The 18695-nt window shown below is 44.1% G+C and overlaps 1 protein-coding gene across 1 annotated transcript; it reads right to left on the bottom strand.

Moving 5' to 3' along the window:
* Positions 1–11918: 11918 nt before the first annotated feature.
* Positions 11919–14996, bottom strand: CCN2 (cellular communication network factor 2). The gene is made up of 5 exons (XM_053939274.1): positions 14700–14996; positions 14362–14584; positions 13986–14237; positions 13546–13757; positions 11919–13221 (listed from the first exon to the last, which is right to left on the bottom strand). Exons 1-5 carry the CDS (start codon positions 14757–14759, stop codon positions 12925–12927), a joined length of 1044 nt encoding a protein of 347 aa, XP_053795249.1. The 5' UTR covers positions 14760–14996; the 3' UTR covers positions 11919–12924.
* Positions 14997–18695: the final 3699 nt, after the last annotated feature.

The following is an 18695-nucleotide window of genomic DNA, read 5'->3' as shown; positions in this document are numbered from 1 at the left end:
AATCGGGGAATGAGCGAGCGGGCATATGGTTTGGAGTGTTTCAGTGGGAACACTAAATTGGGGAATGCCTTTCATAAGCCATGACAGAGTTCCACTAAGCATTTTCAGCAGGTAAAGCTGAAAGATGACATGTGACATGGCTGCCAGTATTACTTAATATAACTGCTTCTTTGCTGTGTAGTGTGTGGCCTTCTTGCAAGTGAAAAAGGCAGAGGAAGAGCAGACTTCAGCTCATTGGTCTGGATGTGACTAGAAGTGAAACATGTCACAAGACGAGTAGAGTTGTGCCTTGACAGGTCTTTAGGTGGTAAAGACTTCTATCACTGGTTGCTACTGTCAGTAACTGAGAGGTAATTTTCTTGACTAATATGTTTCTTGCTCTTATTTACCTCAGGATCTACCATGTTTAAAGAAAATAAAGCAATATTAATAAAGAAAATAAACCAACTGTCTGTATTTCAGACAGGAAAATTCCTGTTCCTGTAAATCTCTTCTCAACGCACCCCAAATACAGTAAACCACTGTGTCCAGCCTAGTGCACAACAGCTGTCTGCTAAAAGCACCTGCCAGAGGCTGCCCTGTGCCATCCGGCGAGTGGGTGGCCTGGGCTCCTGCCTTGCCTTAGTCTGAGCAGATTCAAAGTACAAAATTATCCCTTTAAATACAAGGTTATAAACCATACTGAACAAGCTGGGAGGAGCTACCCATGTGCTGCATGGGAAGGCACCCACTTTTCCAGGAAAATGAGATTCATGGGGATAAGAAATCAGAAAGAAATATAAAAGGAAGCCTCAATCTGTGACTCTGTGGTTAGGATGCTAATCTAAGAGGCAAGGATCTCATTTCTGACCTCCCTCATTTCTAAGTCTGCTGCAAAGCTCAAGCTTGTTGCTGAGGAGGTACCTGTACCAGAAGGAGTTGCCCAATGTACCACTCCAGAGTGGACGCTGAGGAATAAGAGCGCCGTGAGGAACTTCTAGTGCTGCAGGGTCACAGGGCAGCTGCTGTAACACTCTGTGCCCACAGCAGCACCACTAATGAGCTCGGGAAAGCAGCCCAGGGCTCATGGTGAGCTCTATATTCAGCACTTTTACTGCTGGGCTGTGGTAAACTGTTTTTGCTCTCCTGAGGAGTTCAGGAGCAGAGTCAATAAGAGTCCAGCAACTTATTAAAGCACAAGTTGCCAAATATTTGTGTTTGTTTGCCAGCAGCAGCAACATCTCCTACTCACCCTCGTGTACCTTGCGGCAATGTCTGGGAGGTGTTGGAGCGCCATGCTGAGGTGGCTTGTGTACCGTGAGTGATATGTGTACCATAGCTCAGGAACCTCTATATTACAGGAAACCAGTCCAGGTTTGGCATCCTGTGACTCAGACTCCCTGGAAAGAAGTTGAGTCCATTGCTGAACCACTGTGAGTCACCACACCAGGCTTGAGCCTCAGGAAAGGCTGCTATGGAGACCATGGACAAACTTGGAATAATTATGGAAGCCTGGAAACAGATTTTAGAGGATACCATTGCAAATTATTGTATTCCTCCTCAGCCACAACATGTATCAAATTTATGTTGCCATTTATTGCATGTTTAGTTCTCTCTATTTTTAATTTACTGAAATAAAACAAATACAGTGAGATGAAAGAGTTTTGAGTCACCCCAAAACTCCAGACTGATCTCCTGATCAGAAGACAGCAGACTTTCATTTTGATCATATCCATAGGGCACATAGGCATGGCTGACAGTCATAGAATCAGAATCATTCTGGTTGGGTAAGACCTCTGAGATCGAGTCCAGCCATTAACCCAGCACTGCCAAGTCCAACATGAAAGCGTGTCACTAAGTGCCACATCCACACATCTTCCAAATTCTTCCAAGGACAGTAACCACTTCTCTGGGCAACCTATTCTGGTGCTTCACAAACTTTTTGGTGAGGAAATTTTTCAAATACCCAAAGTAAAACTCACCTGGTGCAACTTCATGCTTCATATTTTCCTCCCATCCTTTCACTTGTTACCTGGGGGGAAAGGCTGACCCCCACCTGGCTACACCCTCCTTTCAGGCAGTTGTAGAGTGATAAGTTCTCTCCTGAGCCTCCTTTTCTTCAGGTTAAACAACCCCAGCTCACTCAGCCACTCCTCATAGGACTTGTGTTCCAGACCCTTCACCAGCTTTGTTGCCCTTCTCTAAACTCACTCTTGCATTTCAGTGTCTTTCTTGTAGTGAGTGGCCCAGAACTGAACACAGGATTCAAGTCATGGCCTTAGCAGTTCTGAGCACAGGGGAGGTGATCCCTGCCCTGGTCCTTCTGGCCACACTATTGCTGATACAGGCCAGGATGCCATTGGCCTTCTTGGCCACCTGGGCACAGCTGGCTCATGTTCAGCTGCTGTTACCAGCAATTCCAGGTCCTTTACATCAGGCATCTTTCCAGGCACCCTGCCCTAAACCTGAAGGGTTACATGGGGTTGTTGTGACCCAGGTGCCAGATTCAGCGCTTCACTGTATTGTTATTGGCCTTGGCCCATCAATCCAGCCTGTTCAGATCCCTCTGCAGAGCCTTCCTGCCCCTACAGCAGATCGACATTCCCACCTAACTTTGTGTCATCTGTGAATTGACTGAAGGTGCATTTGATCCCCTCATGTAAGTTATCAGTGAGGATATTAAACAGAATGGTCCCAGTACTGAGTCTTGGGGAACATCATTCATGACCAGCTACCAGCTGGATGTAAATCCATTCACCACCACTCTCTGGACTCAGCCATCTACACACTTTTTTACCCAGCAAACTGTGCACCCACACACCCAAGCCATGAACAGCCAGGTTTTCTGGAAGAATGCTGGGGGAAATGGTGTCAAAGGCTTTACTAAAGTCTAGGTAAACAATATCCACAGCCTTTCATAAAAGGAGATTGGTCAAGAAGGATCTGCCTTTTTAAAGTCCATGCTGGTTGGGATGATCCCTTGGCTGTCTTGTACATGTCATGTGATTGCATTCAAGATGATCTGCTCCATGACCTTCCTGGAATCAAGGCCAGGCTGATAGGCATGTAGTTCCCCAGATCTCCTTTCAGCCCTTCTTGCAGATGTGTGTCACGTTTGTTAACTTCTCATCTAGTTGTTATGAGTCTCTGCATTTGTAGCACTCTGGCAAAGCAGTGCTTTAGCACCAGCCTCGGTCTGAAGCTTGACAGAGAATTTCTTTATGTCCCTTCAAACGTCTCTGCTGGAGGCCTTACCTTTGCCATCCTGCATCTGTGCCAGAGCTTCGAATTTCTCTGTGGCAGAAAGCACGCTGCTTGAGGGCGATGAATCAATTTTTAAGTTTTGTGGCTTGGCTTCTAAGTCTTCTTCTGGCTGCAGAAGATGGCACAGTCTACTATAAAAAATAATTATGCTCTTTGTCACAGTCCTGTAACTAGGTCTAAAGCTGTATTTAGTCCCTTTACATGAAGAAGGAAACAATGTACACTTGATTCTGGTGTTCAAAATAAATTGTTTATGGATGTTATACTTTGTTTATGGATACATTATACTTTGAATGAACAGTGAACACAGATGCATTTGCTGGTGATCTCTGGCCCTCTTCTGGCCTGATCTGGAATAACTGGGAAATGATCTGTTACACTCAGTGTCATTTTCTAAGGAAACGTGGCCCCAGGACACGTTTGGCTGAGCCACTACATTTAAATAAAAAAAGAAGCAGAAGAATTTCTCTGTAAAGTGAACTGTGTAAGCAAATGTTTGCCCAACCTGTGTTCTCAAACCAGGAACATGAGAGCAGTACTTGTGCACAGGTAGTTATGGAATGTAACTCTTGGTAGGGATTTAGAAGCTGAAGAAATGGGTCAGCTAGGAGCAGGCTGATGGTGAGCACAAAGGCAGGCTATCCACAAGACTGCCTCCCTTCCAAGGAGGGCAATGGCACTAGGATACTTAAGAGGTTTTTCTGTTATCTCCCTGACTGAGTGGCATTGATACCTCAAGGCTTCTGCATTCTGTGCCAGGCCTGAAATTCACTGAGCATTCCCAGTCAGGTTAGTTGAAAAAAGCATTGACAAAGGTCTGAAGAAGACCCCTTCTTAAAAGTTGTTCACTTGGGGAAGATGATCTGAGGAGATGTGTCTCTAAAAAGCCTCAGTTCCTTGCTCATGCAGATGAGGTGCAGAGTGCTTTTAAGGAGCAGAATAAGGAAAGCATATCTCACGTGAATCTCTGGTTCTGAGTGACTAAGAATGGTCAGTCCATCATTTCCACTACTGAATAAAGCTGTTATTCAAATGAGTTGTAGAAAACATATTAACTTCTGAAGGAAGATTATGGGCCTCACAAATATATAGCATTTCTTACCACTTTTTTGAGTCTCAGTGGTGTAGCAGTCTATTTACCAGACCCTGCTCCAAAATTTTATTGGGCAGCTGCAGAAGACACAATTCAGAGAAAACGGCACAGTGGCCCTCTGGCCCATTTGTACTTCCAAATCCTTTTCACATTAATGGGTCTCAAGTAGGGAGCTGGATCAGAGATTTTTACGGTAGGTTTGGGTTAGATCCAGAGCATCAAAGACCTATTTAGCAGACCAAATCTACACAAAATGGATGTGACTCATTGTCTATGCATGTTGAAGAAGTCAGGAGGAAATTTGTCCCTTTCAACAATTTAACTCAAAAGCTTATTGTAACATAATTAGTCATCTGGAAAAAAAAGGAGATGTAATTACATAAGATAATTTTATGGATCTCTGACAGATCCCCAAAGCCTACATGTGAATCTGTATCTGCCTAAGGAGGAGAAGCAAGTTCTGCACATCCTAAACTTGAACCTTGAAGTGTTGATTAATTTTTAAGAAGCATGCAAGATAAAAAGCAAGACAATTAAAACATACTCTCCTTCAATACAGTCCTTAATAAATAAACCCCTCTTTCTGTGTATTTTTCCAGATACTTGATGATGAAAACTATTGTAATGTATTGTGACATATTATAGTGATTTGTTCCTCCAGGGTGGGTGGCATGCACTTTGGGGATTTCATTTTCTCTATCTTCAATATAGATAACAATGCTGCAATGATATCTAAGTAAAACATGGTGCTCAGGCAGAACTGTGTAGCTGTTACTTTAATTCACTTTGAGAAATTAAGAAAGATCTCCTGTATTTCAAACAAATCTCTGTTTACATGACGTCACATCATCCCTCGTAACAAAATAGCACAAATTGTTTCAAGTGAGTAATCAAATACTTTCCACCAAAAAGAGCACGAGCTTGTTTTGCTTCATTCGCACGGAGGCAAAGTTCGTACCCGGAGCAAAAGGCGGCTGCAGAGCTGCCACGCGGTGTCAGTGTGATGCAGAGAAAGAGCCCGGACTCATTCCTGTGGTCCGGCGTGAAGTCTGGCAGAGCTCTGCGCCAACCAGGACCTGACATGGTGTTTTTCGTAATTTGGTGTTTCGGGAGTTGACAGTCTGATACGGGCTCACGTGGGGTATTAGGTGCTAGCTAGGACAAACATGGAATATATTGCTGTACTTCCTACGCTATCTACAAACAGCATCATCTACCAGAAATTATATGCTTCAAAGTCACTTCATCAATGAAGCCACTTTTATCTAAATGAATTAATGAAATAAAATGACAGACCAGCATTTGCCTCCTCCTTGTTTTGGAAAAGCAGACAGACAAAATACAGGTGCCAGTGTTTCTTTATTTTCTGTCCAAAGGATGGGATGTTTTTGTGCATCCTACTAGCCCACAACTTGTCCTGGTGTGGATGTACAGAGCAAAAAAAGTATTCAAAGACTGGTTTAATGAAGTCTAATAAATAATCTTAGAGAGATTTTAGGCATAACTGTAAGCTATTTGGAAGAAGATCCTGCTGCCTCTCACAATCAGAAGATTGTACATATATATGTTTGTGCTGAATACAGCACAAAAAATTTTATCAGCCTTTTGCTTGTTTGTCTCTGATTTGCATTGAGAGGGCAATTGCATTTGTCTGTGTGTGGTTGTTGACAAATGTACATATTGTTTCTAATAAATTGTTTTATTATAAGGTCTGTGGAGAATGCCAGGCAGAAGCCAAAGAAAACATTATATAAATAGTCTCTAATTTGCTTTTCAACTGCATAAAGTTAAAGCACTCTCAAGGACAGAAGAGACTTGCTTCATTTCTGCATGTAGAAAGTCCACTATTTATTCACACAAACCCAAAGTTTTTACCTAGATAATCCTGGCACTCTTAAGGCTGGTTGTACTTCCAAGATTTGCAATGCTCATATTCTTGCAGAAGTCAGAAAAGCCAGAACTAAAATTCCCCATTGCATACAGTTATCCAAAGGGTAACATGAGCATACTCACATCTGTAAAGTAGAATATTGTATAAGGTGGCACACTTATATTATAACTGCATCTTCATGAGAACAGCTAGATGATGCAGGCAGCTACAATGGGGATGTCTGCATGTGCAAGTGCTTGTGTGTAAGGTTAAACCTCACAGAACATCCTGACTTGAGATGTTTTGACTAGCTCTAAGTCAGGCACCCTCTTGTGAAGTGGGGTAGCATTGCCAATTCTTCTCTAACAGCATTTCCTGATGTCTGTAATCAAATGACTGTACCTTTAGCACAGCAAGAAAAACCAAATGTTGCTTTCGCTTGAAATACTGATCCCAAGTGACTTCTCACAGGCATTAGCCATGCTGGGAAAGGCGTTAGCCATGCTGGCATCCATTCAAGATCACTGGCTCTGGCACATTCTTATCTATGCAGTTTTTCCAAGGTGACTACTTAGTGGCTATGGAGCTGTGGCTGGAAGAATCAATGGAAGGAAAGAAATATTTCATTTCTATGTCATCATATGAAAATCCTTTGAGTCACAGGTGAAGAAGAACCTCAGTTGAGCAGATTCCCCCAGATGGGCAACTACAGCTAAGAGGCTGATGGGGAAACCTACTGAGAGACACTCCTGGCAGTTCCCAAGATAAGATGAGATGGCTTTCTTCATTAACTCCTAACATATTAGATTTCAGAATCTTGATTAACTTACTGAACTTGGACTTTTTAACCTCTCAACAAGCTTAGAATTAGAACAGCATGTATAAATGGAAAAGGCCAATATGACTTCTTACTTATTTCCATTTCTCTATTAATTAAAAAAACATACTTAATACCATATCACAGTGTATTAAGATTATATCTAGTACCTTCCCACGTGTTACATTGTCTAAAGTTTGAATAATATCTTAGATGTATTTTGAATCCTTGTCCTTCTCTTTCATTTACCAGATACGCTGTCTTATTACTTCCCTAGTAGGTTGTACTAGGTTGTAATTTTAGCTGTTTACAGAATACTATTTTGTGCAGTTTGTGCTCCTGGAAGCGCTTATTGCCCAGTAAATGCCACAGGAGCCAGCCTGTGTCCTCCCAGGAGCCTTCCAAGGCGCACAGTCCCATGCAGTTCCCCTAAAATTGTACAGCTTTAGCATTTGGGTCACAGGTGGTCCAAACCAGTCTGACTGCAGTTATGTTGGTTAGCTAGGCTGACCAGAGTCCTGGAAACTGACTGAAAAGCTGGTTCTTAGCATTCAGCTCAGGAGCAGGAAAACATATTTTGTAGCTGCTGAAAGCTGCTAAATACCTGCTTTTAATAGGTCTAATTTAAACCAACAAACATCTATTTGGATTGCACATTTCTTTCAGTGGCTCAGTTAATGGGGCTGAGTAATGAATGGAGGCACCACTGGATTGCATTAGCACTGCAGTACCGTGTTAGCAGCCTTTTGGTCCTGCTCAGGAGGCTGTAAAATGCTTTGTTCCTCACAACATAAACACCATTATGCTACTACCAGGGTTGAATTTACTTACCATGAAGCAAATGTATATAGTCCTGCAATTGGCACTGCCCCAATAATCGACAGGAGCTGAGGAATGCTGCCACAATATGCAGCCAGATGTTTCAGGGTAGGACATTTCAGAATGGGCCCATACTCACTATTCTGGGGATGTGGGCTTGGACTAGCACAGAGAAGAGCTGAAAAAGCCAGAGCAAGCACTAAGGACTGCAAACAGTTGTTGTCTGATGCAGCAGCAATGCTGAATCGTGCAGGGGAGATGGGACCTTAGTCATGCTTCTAAACTCCGTTCAGATGCTAAATGTGTTGAAGGCTTTAGTACAGTTTGGAAACAGGTTCCTTGAAGAAATTCCTGGTATTTCCTGGTTCCAGGCAGGCTGAAAAACACTGTGAGAATGTAGTGGCTTTTGGTATGTCCATTTATGGACATGAATCAAAGGAACTGCAGGGAGGAAAAAAAGTGGAAAATGAGAGGAAAAATAAGTTAACTGAACTACTTCCTCTCTCAGATTCTTCTTGGGTTTTGGGCAAAGCCTTACAGTGGTATTTCATCCCAGCTTCTCCTTGCTAACTACTTCCATATGTAGGCATAGTATAACATCAGTTAAAGCCACATTTAAGCACTGTTTTTAAAGAATTTGGGTTTTTGGTGGTAGGATACAAAGTCAGAATGGTTGAATTATTATATATTCAGATAAGAATATTACTGTTCCTTCTTATATTTAATGTCCGTTTCAATATAATGGAATGAGGGCTTTCTTGAAGTGCAAGGTCTGAAAAAGCTATGCTGCATGAGAAAAATATAAACGATGTAGTAAAGAATATGCTATTTCTAGTGGTGTCCAAAAGTCAGTTTTCTCAGCTGAGTCCCTGTCTTTGTGAAACAAACAACTGGATACTGTTCAAAGACTTATTTGTTCCTGTGTGGTTGCAGATCATTAAAAGTGGCTCATTCTTGAAGACTTTTTTAACTAGTGTCTTTTGGATGTGTCTTAGCTCTGAGGAATCTGACAAATTTCCATCTGGAGAGTAGAGCCTATTTCATATGAAAGGGCTATAATCTGTGTCTGTTGTTCACATCTGTATTGTGTTAGAAAGCTAAGCTGCAAATCCATGCTAAAGTGTTATGGTACAAAAATCTGAAATACGATGGTTTAGAACTATTTCAAAATATTTGATACTCTGGTCTCCAGCCACCTTGATTTTCTGTTTAATATTTAATTGAATACCTTTTATCAAATTAGTATTGACTTTACAATGATTCTTTACCAACTGTATTATTAATATAGCTAGAGATCCATTTAAAGGATCTGGTAATTAGAATACTTTCAAATATGAATAAAATATTCTAAAAGTACAGTAGCAAACTTGCACAATAGGATTTTCTGAGGATGCAAACAACAAAAATCAGACTTCCAAAACAAGGTATTTTGAAAGCAACGTGAACCAGTGTTCTCTCCCATGTAAGTGACTTTGGACTTTTGAACTCAGGTTTTTATCTTTCCATCTATGCATCTTAGCCACAAAGAATGAAATCAGGAAATTTCTTTACGGTTGAAAAGCCCACATTGTAGCCATCATTTAAGATGCCATAAATTCCACACAAGGGCTCCTTTTTCCCAGGATACCTTTGAAAGAAAGCCTTACAAACAGTATGATGCCTACCTATACCTCTAGGAGACCTTACAATAAAATATTTAAATTTCTATACCTTCAGAGATAGAACCTTCAGAGGTTCTGTGAAATGATATAAAATGGTGTAAAATATATGCTTCTGTCAGAAGACTACACACATTCCTGGAAAAAGGGGTGCAATTCATTATAATGCATACCTGGCATTTATGATACCTGATTTGCTCAGGGGAGAGCAGTAACTTGCTTAACAGATTTGCATATGTAGCATACTCCCTTATTTTAATTCACAGTGGCAACAGCAAACCACTATCAAAATATTCTGACAGGCCTCTTCTGTGCTCTGCTGGCCTGTGAAACAGTGCAATAATGTGTCAGATGGCAGGCAACGCAGTTTCATCATAACATAATCTGGGAAAGGATAGGTAGTAGTCCTGGGCTGCTTTGGGGGAACCCTTTGTGGGTGTCTTTCAGACAGCCCTTCTTCAACCAGAGCCCTGCACTTGCTCTCTGACCCTCCAGCCTTGTTTGCCAGGCACAGCTGGACGACAGTGCCAGGGAAGGCCACAGCTTTGTGTGGATTAGGTATTGGAGATACAGCCCACACTGCAGAGAGCTGGGAGCAGGACATGAGTGAATCTCGTGGTCATGAGGCTCATGGGAATGATGGTATTAGGAAATGTCATTCATTATAATATCTGATACTAACTGATAAAAGACTGCAGAGCAGAGCTGTTCATCAACACACTTAAGCAGTGCCATAATGACCCCATTTCTCAAGGAATTAATCCCAACCTGCCAGGTGCATTGTGCTTCTTTCTGTTCTGCTAATCCTGAGAGCTTCTATAGTGATGGCTATGAATGGAGTCCACGTACATCCTGCCCTTTCTGGAACTAGAAATGAGAGTTTTCTTGTTATTTGGGGGTGGAGCCACAGTAGCGGTCAGGCAACCAGTCCTCGGTGTTGTACGAGTGAAACGTTTCCAGGGTGAGCTGAATGGCTGCACAATATTCATAATCTGAAAAAAAAAAAAAAAAAAACATAGAGAAAAAATGCTGGAGAGTCTCAGGGAGCATAAGAGCCAGAGGCTACCCAAAAGTATTTCATATGGGACATAGAAAGCCACTTCCTCATGCCAGGAGAATTCCTTTTATTTTTCAGAGGAAGGGAAAATGCTTCTATGGCCTTCAGCAAAGCCTGGTGAAGCCATTGGCAAGACTCCCATTGACTTCCCATTAGTTTAGGGCTCTGTTGTTCATCATTAGTCAAAGCTGGTGTTACACTGATTTGCTGCTAATGCTAGCTGAAATCAATGGGCTTGGAAGGTGCTCAGGAAGGATGGACATTTTTGTAAGCTAACACTCTTTCAGCACCAGGAAATTCCAGATTGAACTTGTTTGCCTGAAAAGGATTCTTGTTGGAGAGCATGTTTTTTTCTGAAAACAAGAACTAATGTTTCTAGTGCAAAGGTTAATTTTGAAATCAAAGAATCTCCTTGTCTTAAAGGGACAAAAAAAGTCTGCTATTAATGTAAGTCCCAGCACAGGACTGAAGCTTTTCTTTTAGCTTCAGAGGGATGAGGGAAGTCACTCACAACTGTCCCTACAATAGTTCTTGCTTATCTAAGAAGAATGTTTGGATCATTATCAAAATGTGTAGCTCTTACAATACTTCTCATCCGTGGCCCTGCAAGTTTGAACCCATGGACATTTTACACAGAACTGTCACATAAAATGGTTTGGCCTTGTCAGCAAGCAGGAAGATAATCTGCATAATTGCCACCAGAGTTCAGTGCTCTACCACACCACACTTAGGTGTTAATTCAAGTAAAGCTACATTTAAATTAGCCCTACACTGCACGAAGGTTAAATCAGAAGTTTTTTAGAGGCCCCTTCCAACCTGTCGTATTCTGTGATTTTTATGACACAACTCATTAGGTACTCCCTGAGTATTGTACCAAATTTTGGACTTCTGGTTTTCGACTTCTGGATTTGAGTCTAGAGTCAAGAACCACTTCAACACTTTTAGTAATTAAAAATATTTTCCTTGCCTTAGTTGAAAACAAATATTAACCAGTGGAACACCTCAATGAAATTAAGCATGTTGTGTGGTGTATTACAGCAGCAGTTGAATACCATGGTGACCAGCTGGCTCCCTTCAAACTACACGCGATGCATGAGGAGGCCTGCTGCACTTTCTAATGCCATACTGGGCTTGGCAAAGCAAGCCTGGCCCTTCCCTCCATTCTAAATTCAGAAGAGTAACAAACTACAGTTGGTTCACTAGTAGCAGAATAAGTAAATCTTTAGCTTATTCCTAAGTGTATGTGCTTCTGGAGAAAGAACCCACCACACATTACTAGATTTTCATCTAGTGCAAAAGCAACCCCTTTAGAAACATTAAAAGGAATAGTGGAAACTCAAGGTAAATGAAATACCAAGTCGTTTATATAAAAAATATAAATACTTTATTTCCAACTAAAAAGGTGCAAACATGTAACTTTTGGTCACACTTCTCAACAAATAAACTGTCCAAAAAGAGCCATAGTCAAAGAAAGAAACAAATGCTCAAGTGGAAAAACTGATGAGCAACAGAACAGACATTTCTCTTAAAGCCACTTGTCTTATAAGTAAACATATTTTGCCAGATGAATGCTTTGTAACATTACAGGCACCTCAACTTCATCTTGACCTCAACTCACCATTTGGCCCTATCTGAACAATTTCCACTAGAGTATCTATTTCATGCTTTGAATGCATTGTCAAACAAGCTTTAAATCTTACCTATCTTGCTCCAAAAAAGAAGGCTATCATTGAACTTTCAAAGCATTAAACAAAAGCACAAAACTTTAAATTAATTTAGATAACTGTACATATATACACACTGTATTTACAATATTCATAAAAAGTAGCTTGTTACAGGTAAATTAACTGCCACAAGCTGTCCAGTCTAATTGACATGATTCTGATTCTTGTTGGCCAAGCCATCTGAACCAGAGTGTCAGAGCTGAAACATTACTGTCCTGACTAACAGAACACCTTTTACTTAGCACTTTGCTGGATGTTTGCATTCCAGCTGTTGCTGTCTCTAAGCCAGCACCAGCAAACATGCTAATGGTCTCTTCTCAATTGCACTAATAGATGAAGCACACTGTACCACATTAAGGGAACATTTGCTTGAATCTGCTGTTCCTGTCTGTTTCCCTTAACCCCATCATACCACCTCAACATGTTCTGAAGCTGTGTCTTGCTGTGGTCCCACTGTCCATTTTACGTTCTTCTTCAAATCACCATTTGGGGTCAGTAGAAAAATTGTCTTAAGTCACATGGAGCAGTTTGTTGAAATTAAAAAAAAAAACTGATTTAAATACCTTGTGCTATTGAATCATGTTTACAAAATGAGATGCAAATCAGTTCAAGTTGAGAATGTACTTAGTGTCTCCTTCTGGCTTTATGCCATGTCTCCATACATCTTTCTGTAGTACAGAGACTCAAAGATGTCATTGTCTCCAGGGCAGTTGTAGTGGCACGCGCAGGTCTTGATGAACATCATTTTCCTTTTCATGATCTCCCCATCAGGGCACTTGAACTCCACGGGGAGGGTGGCTGTTCTGTGGGGTGTGCAGCAGCGCCCGTCAGTGCAAACACCACAGAACTTAGCTCTGTAGGTCTTCACGCTGGTGCAGCCAGACAGCTCAAACTTGACAGGCTTGGAGATTTTGGGGGTGCGAATGCACTTTTTGCCTTTCTGTCAGGATAGAAGTGAATACAAGATATTTAGAAGATAGGCTTTCATAAAGCACACTAAGCTTGCAAGTTAGTGGTGAGCAGCCATGCTAATCCTTACTGTATTATCACTAGGCAAGGTTAACTTATATAGTGCTGTAACACAGCATGAGAGAAAATTAAGGGCGTTTAATTGTAAATAGTGATCACCACTAGGGTAAAACTCAAATTTCAAAGTAAACCACTTGAAACTGACTACCTGTCAGCACTACATTTTTGGCCACTGTCCTTTTGCTAGTGGATGGATGCAACCTAGTGCAGCATACATAAAGATAATCGTATTTACCTTGATGTTCTCTTCCAGGTCTGCTTCACAAGGTCTGACCATGCAGAGCCTACTCTGTTTCTCCAATCTGCAGAAGGCATTATCATTGGTGACCCTGGTAGAGATACCCATTCCACAGGTCTTGGAGCAAGCACTCCATTCTGTGGTCTGCACCAGGCAGTTGGCACGCATCATTGTTGGGTCTGGACCGTAAGTGTCCTCCAGTCTGTAAGCTGCAGGAGACAGAAAACCAAAAATGAGACCACTGCCTGACCTCAGCCCTCTAAACGTTCCTTCCTTTTCCTGAGAAATTCAGGCAGCTACACTAAATCCGTGGGGTGATTCCACTAACTGCAGCCCTCTAGCCTCTGCCCTGTGTCCACCTAGTCCACTGGCTTCAGCCTCCATCATGCAGGGTGCCCCCACCCCCGGCTGCCATCTGCAGAGAGCCCCCCACTCACCGGCAAGTGCAGGTCCCACGGCAGTCTGCTCTTTGGCCTCATCGCAGACCCACTCCTCGCAGCACTTTCCAGGGAGCTTCACCCGGCGCGGGTAGGGGCAGTCGGGGCTGGGCAGGCGGACGTCCATGCTGCAGAGGGGCACGCAGCCCACCGCGCCGTCCAGGCAGGTGCACTGGTACTTGCAGCTGCTCTGGAAGGACTCTCCGCTCCGGTACACCATGCCGCTGAACACGCACGGGGCGCCGTCCCGAGCTGCGAGGGGCAGGAGGCAGAGCGTGAGTCGGGCGGGCGGGAGTCTCGGAGGTTCCCACTTTCCTCGCTCCCTGCCCGTCGGGACCCCGTTCCCGTCCCCGCGGCAGCCCCGGCCCCCACTCACCGGTGCAGACGCCGATTCTGCGGTTGGCGGGGGAGCCGAAATCGCAGAAGAGCCCCTTGTGGTGGTCGCAGGGGTCGCGCTCGGTGCAGAGCTCGCCCAGCTGCTTGGCGCACACGCGGCAGCAGCCGCAGCCGTCGAGCACCAGGGAAACGCCGGCGGGGCAGGTGGGACCCGGCCCCGCTCCGCACTGGCACTGCCCGCTGCACTCCTGGCCCTGAGCCTCCTGCAAGTGCCGGGGTGGACAGAGAGAGAGAAGGGGGGGGGGGGGGGCGTCAGAGCTGCCGCCGGGACCGCCCGGACGGGGCAGGCGCGGCGGCGCCGCGGGCGGCAGCACTTACCGGGCTGAGGAGAGCGAGCAGCAGGGCAAGGGCAAACCGGGCGAAGGTGATGGGGACCATCCTGCAGCGGTCAGCGGCTTGTGGGTGGCGAGGCGGCGGCGTCGGGCAGGCGGCGGCGTCGGGCTGCCGGGCGGCGAGGGGAGCCGAGGTGAGCCGAGAGCTTCCCGCAGGGTGGATCTCCTCGGCGGCGCGGACGGGGCTGCGGCGGGCGCTGTGCAGGAGGGTGCCTGCTGCTGGGTGCTGCTGGGCTCCGCTCTCCTCCGCTCCGCTCCGTCCGACTGCGGCGGGAGATTGGTTGTGTGACTGCCGAGTGCTGGGACTGACGCCCCTTTATAGGCGGCGGCGGCGCGGCCTCGCCAATGGGCTGAATGGGGCCGCGGACAAACAGCGACATTCCGCGCATTCCTGCGCGCCGCGCCGCGCCGCCCGCCCCGCCCCGTGCCGCCGCCGCCGCCCCGGAGCGGCCCTGACCCCTGACTCCCGCATTCCTCCGGCTGCGCCCCCCCCAGCGCACACTCTCACCCCCCCCCCCCCCCCAATCACGGTTTTTTTATTTTTCGTCCCGATGTGTTTTAAATGTGAGTCCCCGTCTCTGCCAGCGCTCCCGGCTGCCCCCCCGCCCCCGGCAACGCGTTATTTCGAGGCAGGCGACGGGTCCGGCGGGAAGGGGCGGCGGGGCGGTTGCCAGGGGCGTTCGGGGGAATCCGCTATTTCCCTTCCCCTGTGCTCGCCGCTCGTCCCTCGTCCCTCCCCCGGGCACAGGGGACGCGGGGCGGGTGGATCGGGGGTGGCGCGGGGTACCCGGTGTCCGGCGGCGAACGGTCCCGGCGCTTTGGTACCACCGAAAAGAGGTATAATTACACTACCGGGTATAAATTGACTCTGTGTACCACTGAATCATACTGAATATTTGTAATGTGTTCCATCCCTAATAGATGCTCTCTATGAATAGAGAGAGTGCCTATTTACTCTGAAATACTTGGCACGGTGAGTGGAGTCTGAAGCATGGAAGAAGTGGCTATTATTTTCCCACTGCCTGTGTGCAGCTGTCATTTCTGAGCAACACGTTCCTCATTCCTTGCACATCCCTGCTTCCAACCTTCCTGATTGTCCACCCCAGGATTACAACAAGAAGAGAAAGGCATGCCACCTCATTCAGCCAAAACCTTAACACTGTGGTTTGTATTTGTCTGAACCCAGGACATAAGCATTGTGGCTTGTATTAAGTCACTGCAGATAACTGCTATGATTACTGGTTTTTTTTTCTTTCTTTTTTTTTTTTTTTTAACTGGGATGATGGCTCTTCCCCTGCCTCCTGTGTATGATTTGAATATTCAATGGTGTCATGTTGTTTGACCTCTGCTTTAACGCAAGGAATGCCAGTGTTTTGGCTTCTGACCTGTGGAATTATGTTAGTGTTTAGTAAGAGAGACCGGCTTAATGCATTGCAATAAACAATCTAAAATCTGGTAGTACCTTAAGAGATCTCATCTTTTGTATGCAGGCTTTTCCCCACTGCCATCCTCCCTTGCTCCCCAGTTCTTTCCATCCCTTAATATCTAGGCATACTTCCATGCTATGATGCAGCAATAAAACAAGATTCATAAGGGGAAAATAAGGTCTTCCATGTAATGCTCCAGTAGGACCATTGTGCTGTAAAACTGCTACTTATATTCTGCCAGCATTGTACTGTGTCTGGTAAAGTCATTTGGATGTCATTTCTTCTACTTGAAATTCTCCATTAAAAGAAATGAGATTTTTTTCTTCTTTGAAAGAAAAAAATGAATCCTGGAGGAATAGTTATGGTAAATAATATATGTTCCCAAAACCATGAGGTCTCCTAAAATCTGTATTCACTTGAAGGACTCCAGTGGCTTCAGTGCTAGGTAAATAGTATGTGTACCAAACTATGTATGACATGCATACCAAAATGCAAATGTAACCAGGTAAACAGAATGCCTTTTTAAAATGCCTAAATATGGTAGAACATCAGAGAGAGAGAGAGAGAGAGAGGCTCTAGACATGTTTTATAACTTACCATGTAAGAGGTTTTTTCAGAGATACAATTTTATTAAACAAAACCTAAGAATCTCACTGACAGAAAAAGTATGTTTAAAAGTAACAAACTACCACAAAGCCAGGAAATCCAAAATTAAAGGATAAATATGTCCTAAGTCCTCCCACTGCAGGCCAAGTACAGCAAGCCCCATACACTTGCTGCCCTGAGAAAAATGGCTTGAATAGTTATTTGAATTCAGAACTAATTCTGGTCTTGCACCACTGTGGATCAGGCATTAGCCCACTAAATTACAAGTTGTATCAGCACATGCGGGTAGGTAAGAATCGGAATCCACAGGAGTGCCTTTTGGTCATCTTGGTTTCTGTGTTGCTAGATGTGTCTAACAATGGGTACCTCATTGGTGTGTGTGTGTATGTATGCACAGGGGCTAAGGGAACTTGAAAGCAAAGGCAGTTCTTGCAGACTCCAAGCTGTCTTCAGCTTATCCTTTCTGATGACAACCACAGAATCCTCAAGGTTGGAACAGACCTTCAAGATCATTTAGTCCAGCCAGCAATGTCACCCCACCATAACCACCCCTAAACAGTATCCCCCGATGCCACATCCAGGTGGCATACTCTTGAGTATGCCACAGGTTGGACAAGTACATCTTGGCACTGATGCATAAAATGGTTAAAATGCACTAATTTTGACTTCCATGCAGGTGTTTATACAGCACATGCTTTTAAGGTAGTATATTTTTTCTGCTGAAACTAGGAATTCACTGCACCAGCCTTGCAGACTTGTTTACACAGCTATATACGGTATGTGTGTGTCTACATCAGCTTCAGTTGGTGAAGTCTTGTAAAATGTACAGGTGTGGATTGCTACATTCCTCTCTTGTGTTTTTCCTTCTTTTTTTTTTTTTTTCCTGCTTCCCCCCAGAAAGTCACTTGATCAGGTATCAGACATAGTGAAAACCTGGCAAGACTACAGGAAAGTGGCTAGACTTGGAGTGTTTGTGTACTTAAAGAAAGAATCTTGCACATTTTCAACTTTCAGTCACAGATATTTTTTTATAAGAGCAATTGGAGGTCTGAGCCAGCCCTCAAAGCGGAAATCAAAAGCTCCCAGAGAAACATACCCGAGGAATGTGAATCTGATCCAACAACCATACGCAATGCACATACAGTACTGTCAGTCTTATAGGAAGTCTTGCCATATATGGACATCTGGACCCTGAGCTGTTTATCATCACGATAGGCTTGTAGCTGGCTTCAGACATTTCTGGCTTGCCTCAGGTTTTGTGCGCCAATTAGTTCCTTTCCCAAAATGCTCACCAGGATATTTCTTTAAAATTGTAATAAATGCATCTCAAAATTCTGAGAGGTCTGGTTAAAGTTACGTTAGTAGGCTTTTGCTTAAAATGCAGATTCCAATAAAGACATACTCTGCTAGCTCAGAAATAGACACAGAATAAAAATAAAGAGATTTATTCCATCATGAATGTGGTTGCCTGGTATTTCTCTTTCTTAGAAATCATCTGGTAGCTTATTCTATGTATCTGTAGACATAGAAAGGACTCTGAAGTAGACCACTTGCTGAACCTTTACTCATCCTTTTCTGGGGAGATGCATGATCTCATGAATCAGCAAAGGCAAAGAAGACCACATTTCCCAGGATCCGTCAAGCAACTTATCCGTGTTGTGCAATTTGTACTGCTTGGTTAGAGCGGTACAAAGCCTTTCACCTTGTACTCATGAGAATCCATGTCAGCTAATCTTACTAATCAGAGCCATTAGCTCTTCTCCAAAGTGAAACAGAATTAGAAGGCAGGGTGTGCAGTGGATGGCATAGGCTATGGACATGTTTGCTGCTGAAATGGTGGACTTAGTCCAAGTTCCTCAAGATACTGATTCAGATTCTCTGCTAGCATCAGTTGGGTAGTTCACTAAATGGACTGTTGGCCATCAAAATATTGGGATTTGAAAAGTCCA

This window comes from Vidua chalybeata, chromosome 3, assembly GCF_026979565.1.
Source record: "Vidua chalybeata isolate OUT-0048 chromosome 3, bVidCha1 merged haplotype, whole genome shotgun sequence".
Lineage (NCBI taxonomy): Eukaryota > Metazoa > Chordata > Aves > Passeriformes > Viduidae > Vidua > Vidua chalybeata.
This window is presented reverse-complemented; position numbering and strand designations above follow the sequence as displayed.

Bases quoted from the DNA above. Each gene is read 5' to 3' on its own strand.
- CCN2 (XM_053939274.1), bottom strand. From the start codon at position 14,759: ATGGTCCCCATCACCTTCGCCCGGTTTGCCCTTGCCCTGCTGCTCGCT. The intron at 14,585-14,699 runs GTAAGTGCTGCC...CGGCACTTGCAG, and splicing joins TGCTCGCTCTCCTCAGCCCG to GAGGCTCAGGGCCAGGAGTG. The intron at 14,238-14,361 runs GTGAGTGGGGGC...TGCCCCTCGCAG, and splicing joins CAGAATCGGCGTCTGCACCG to CTCGGGACGGCGCCCCGTGC.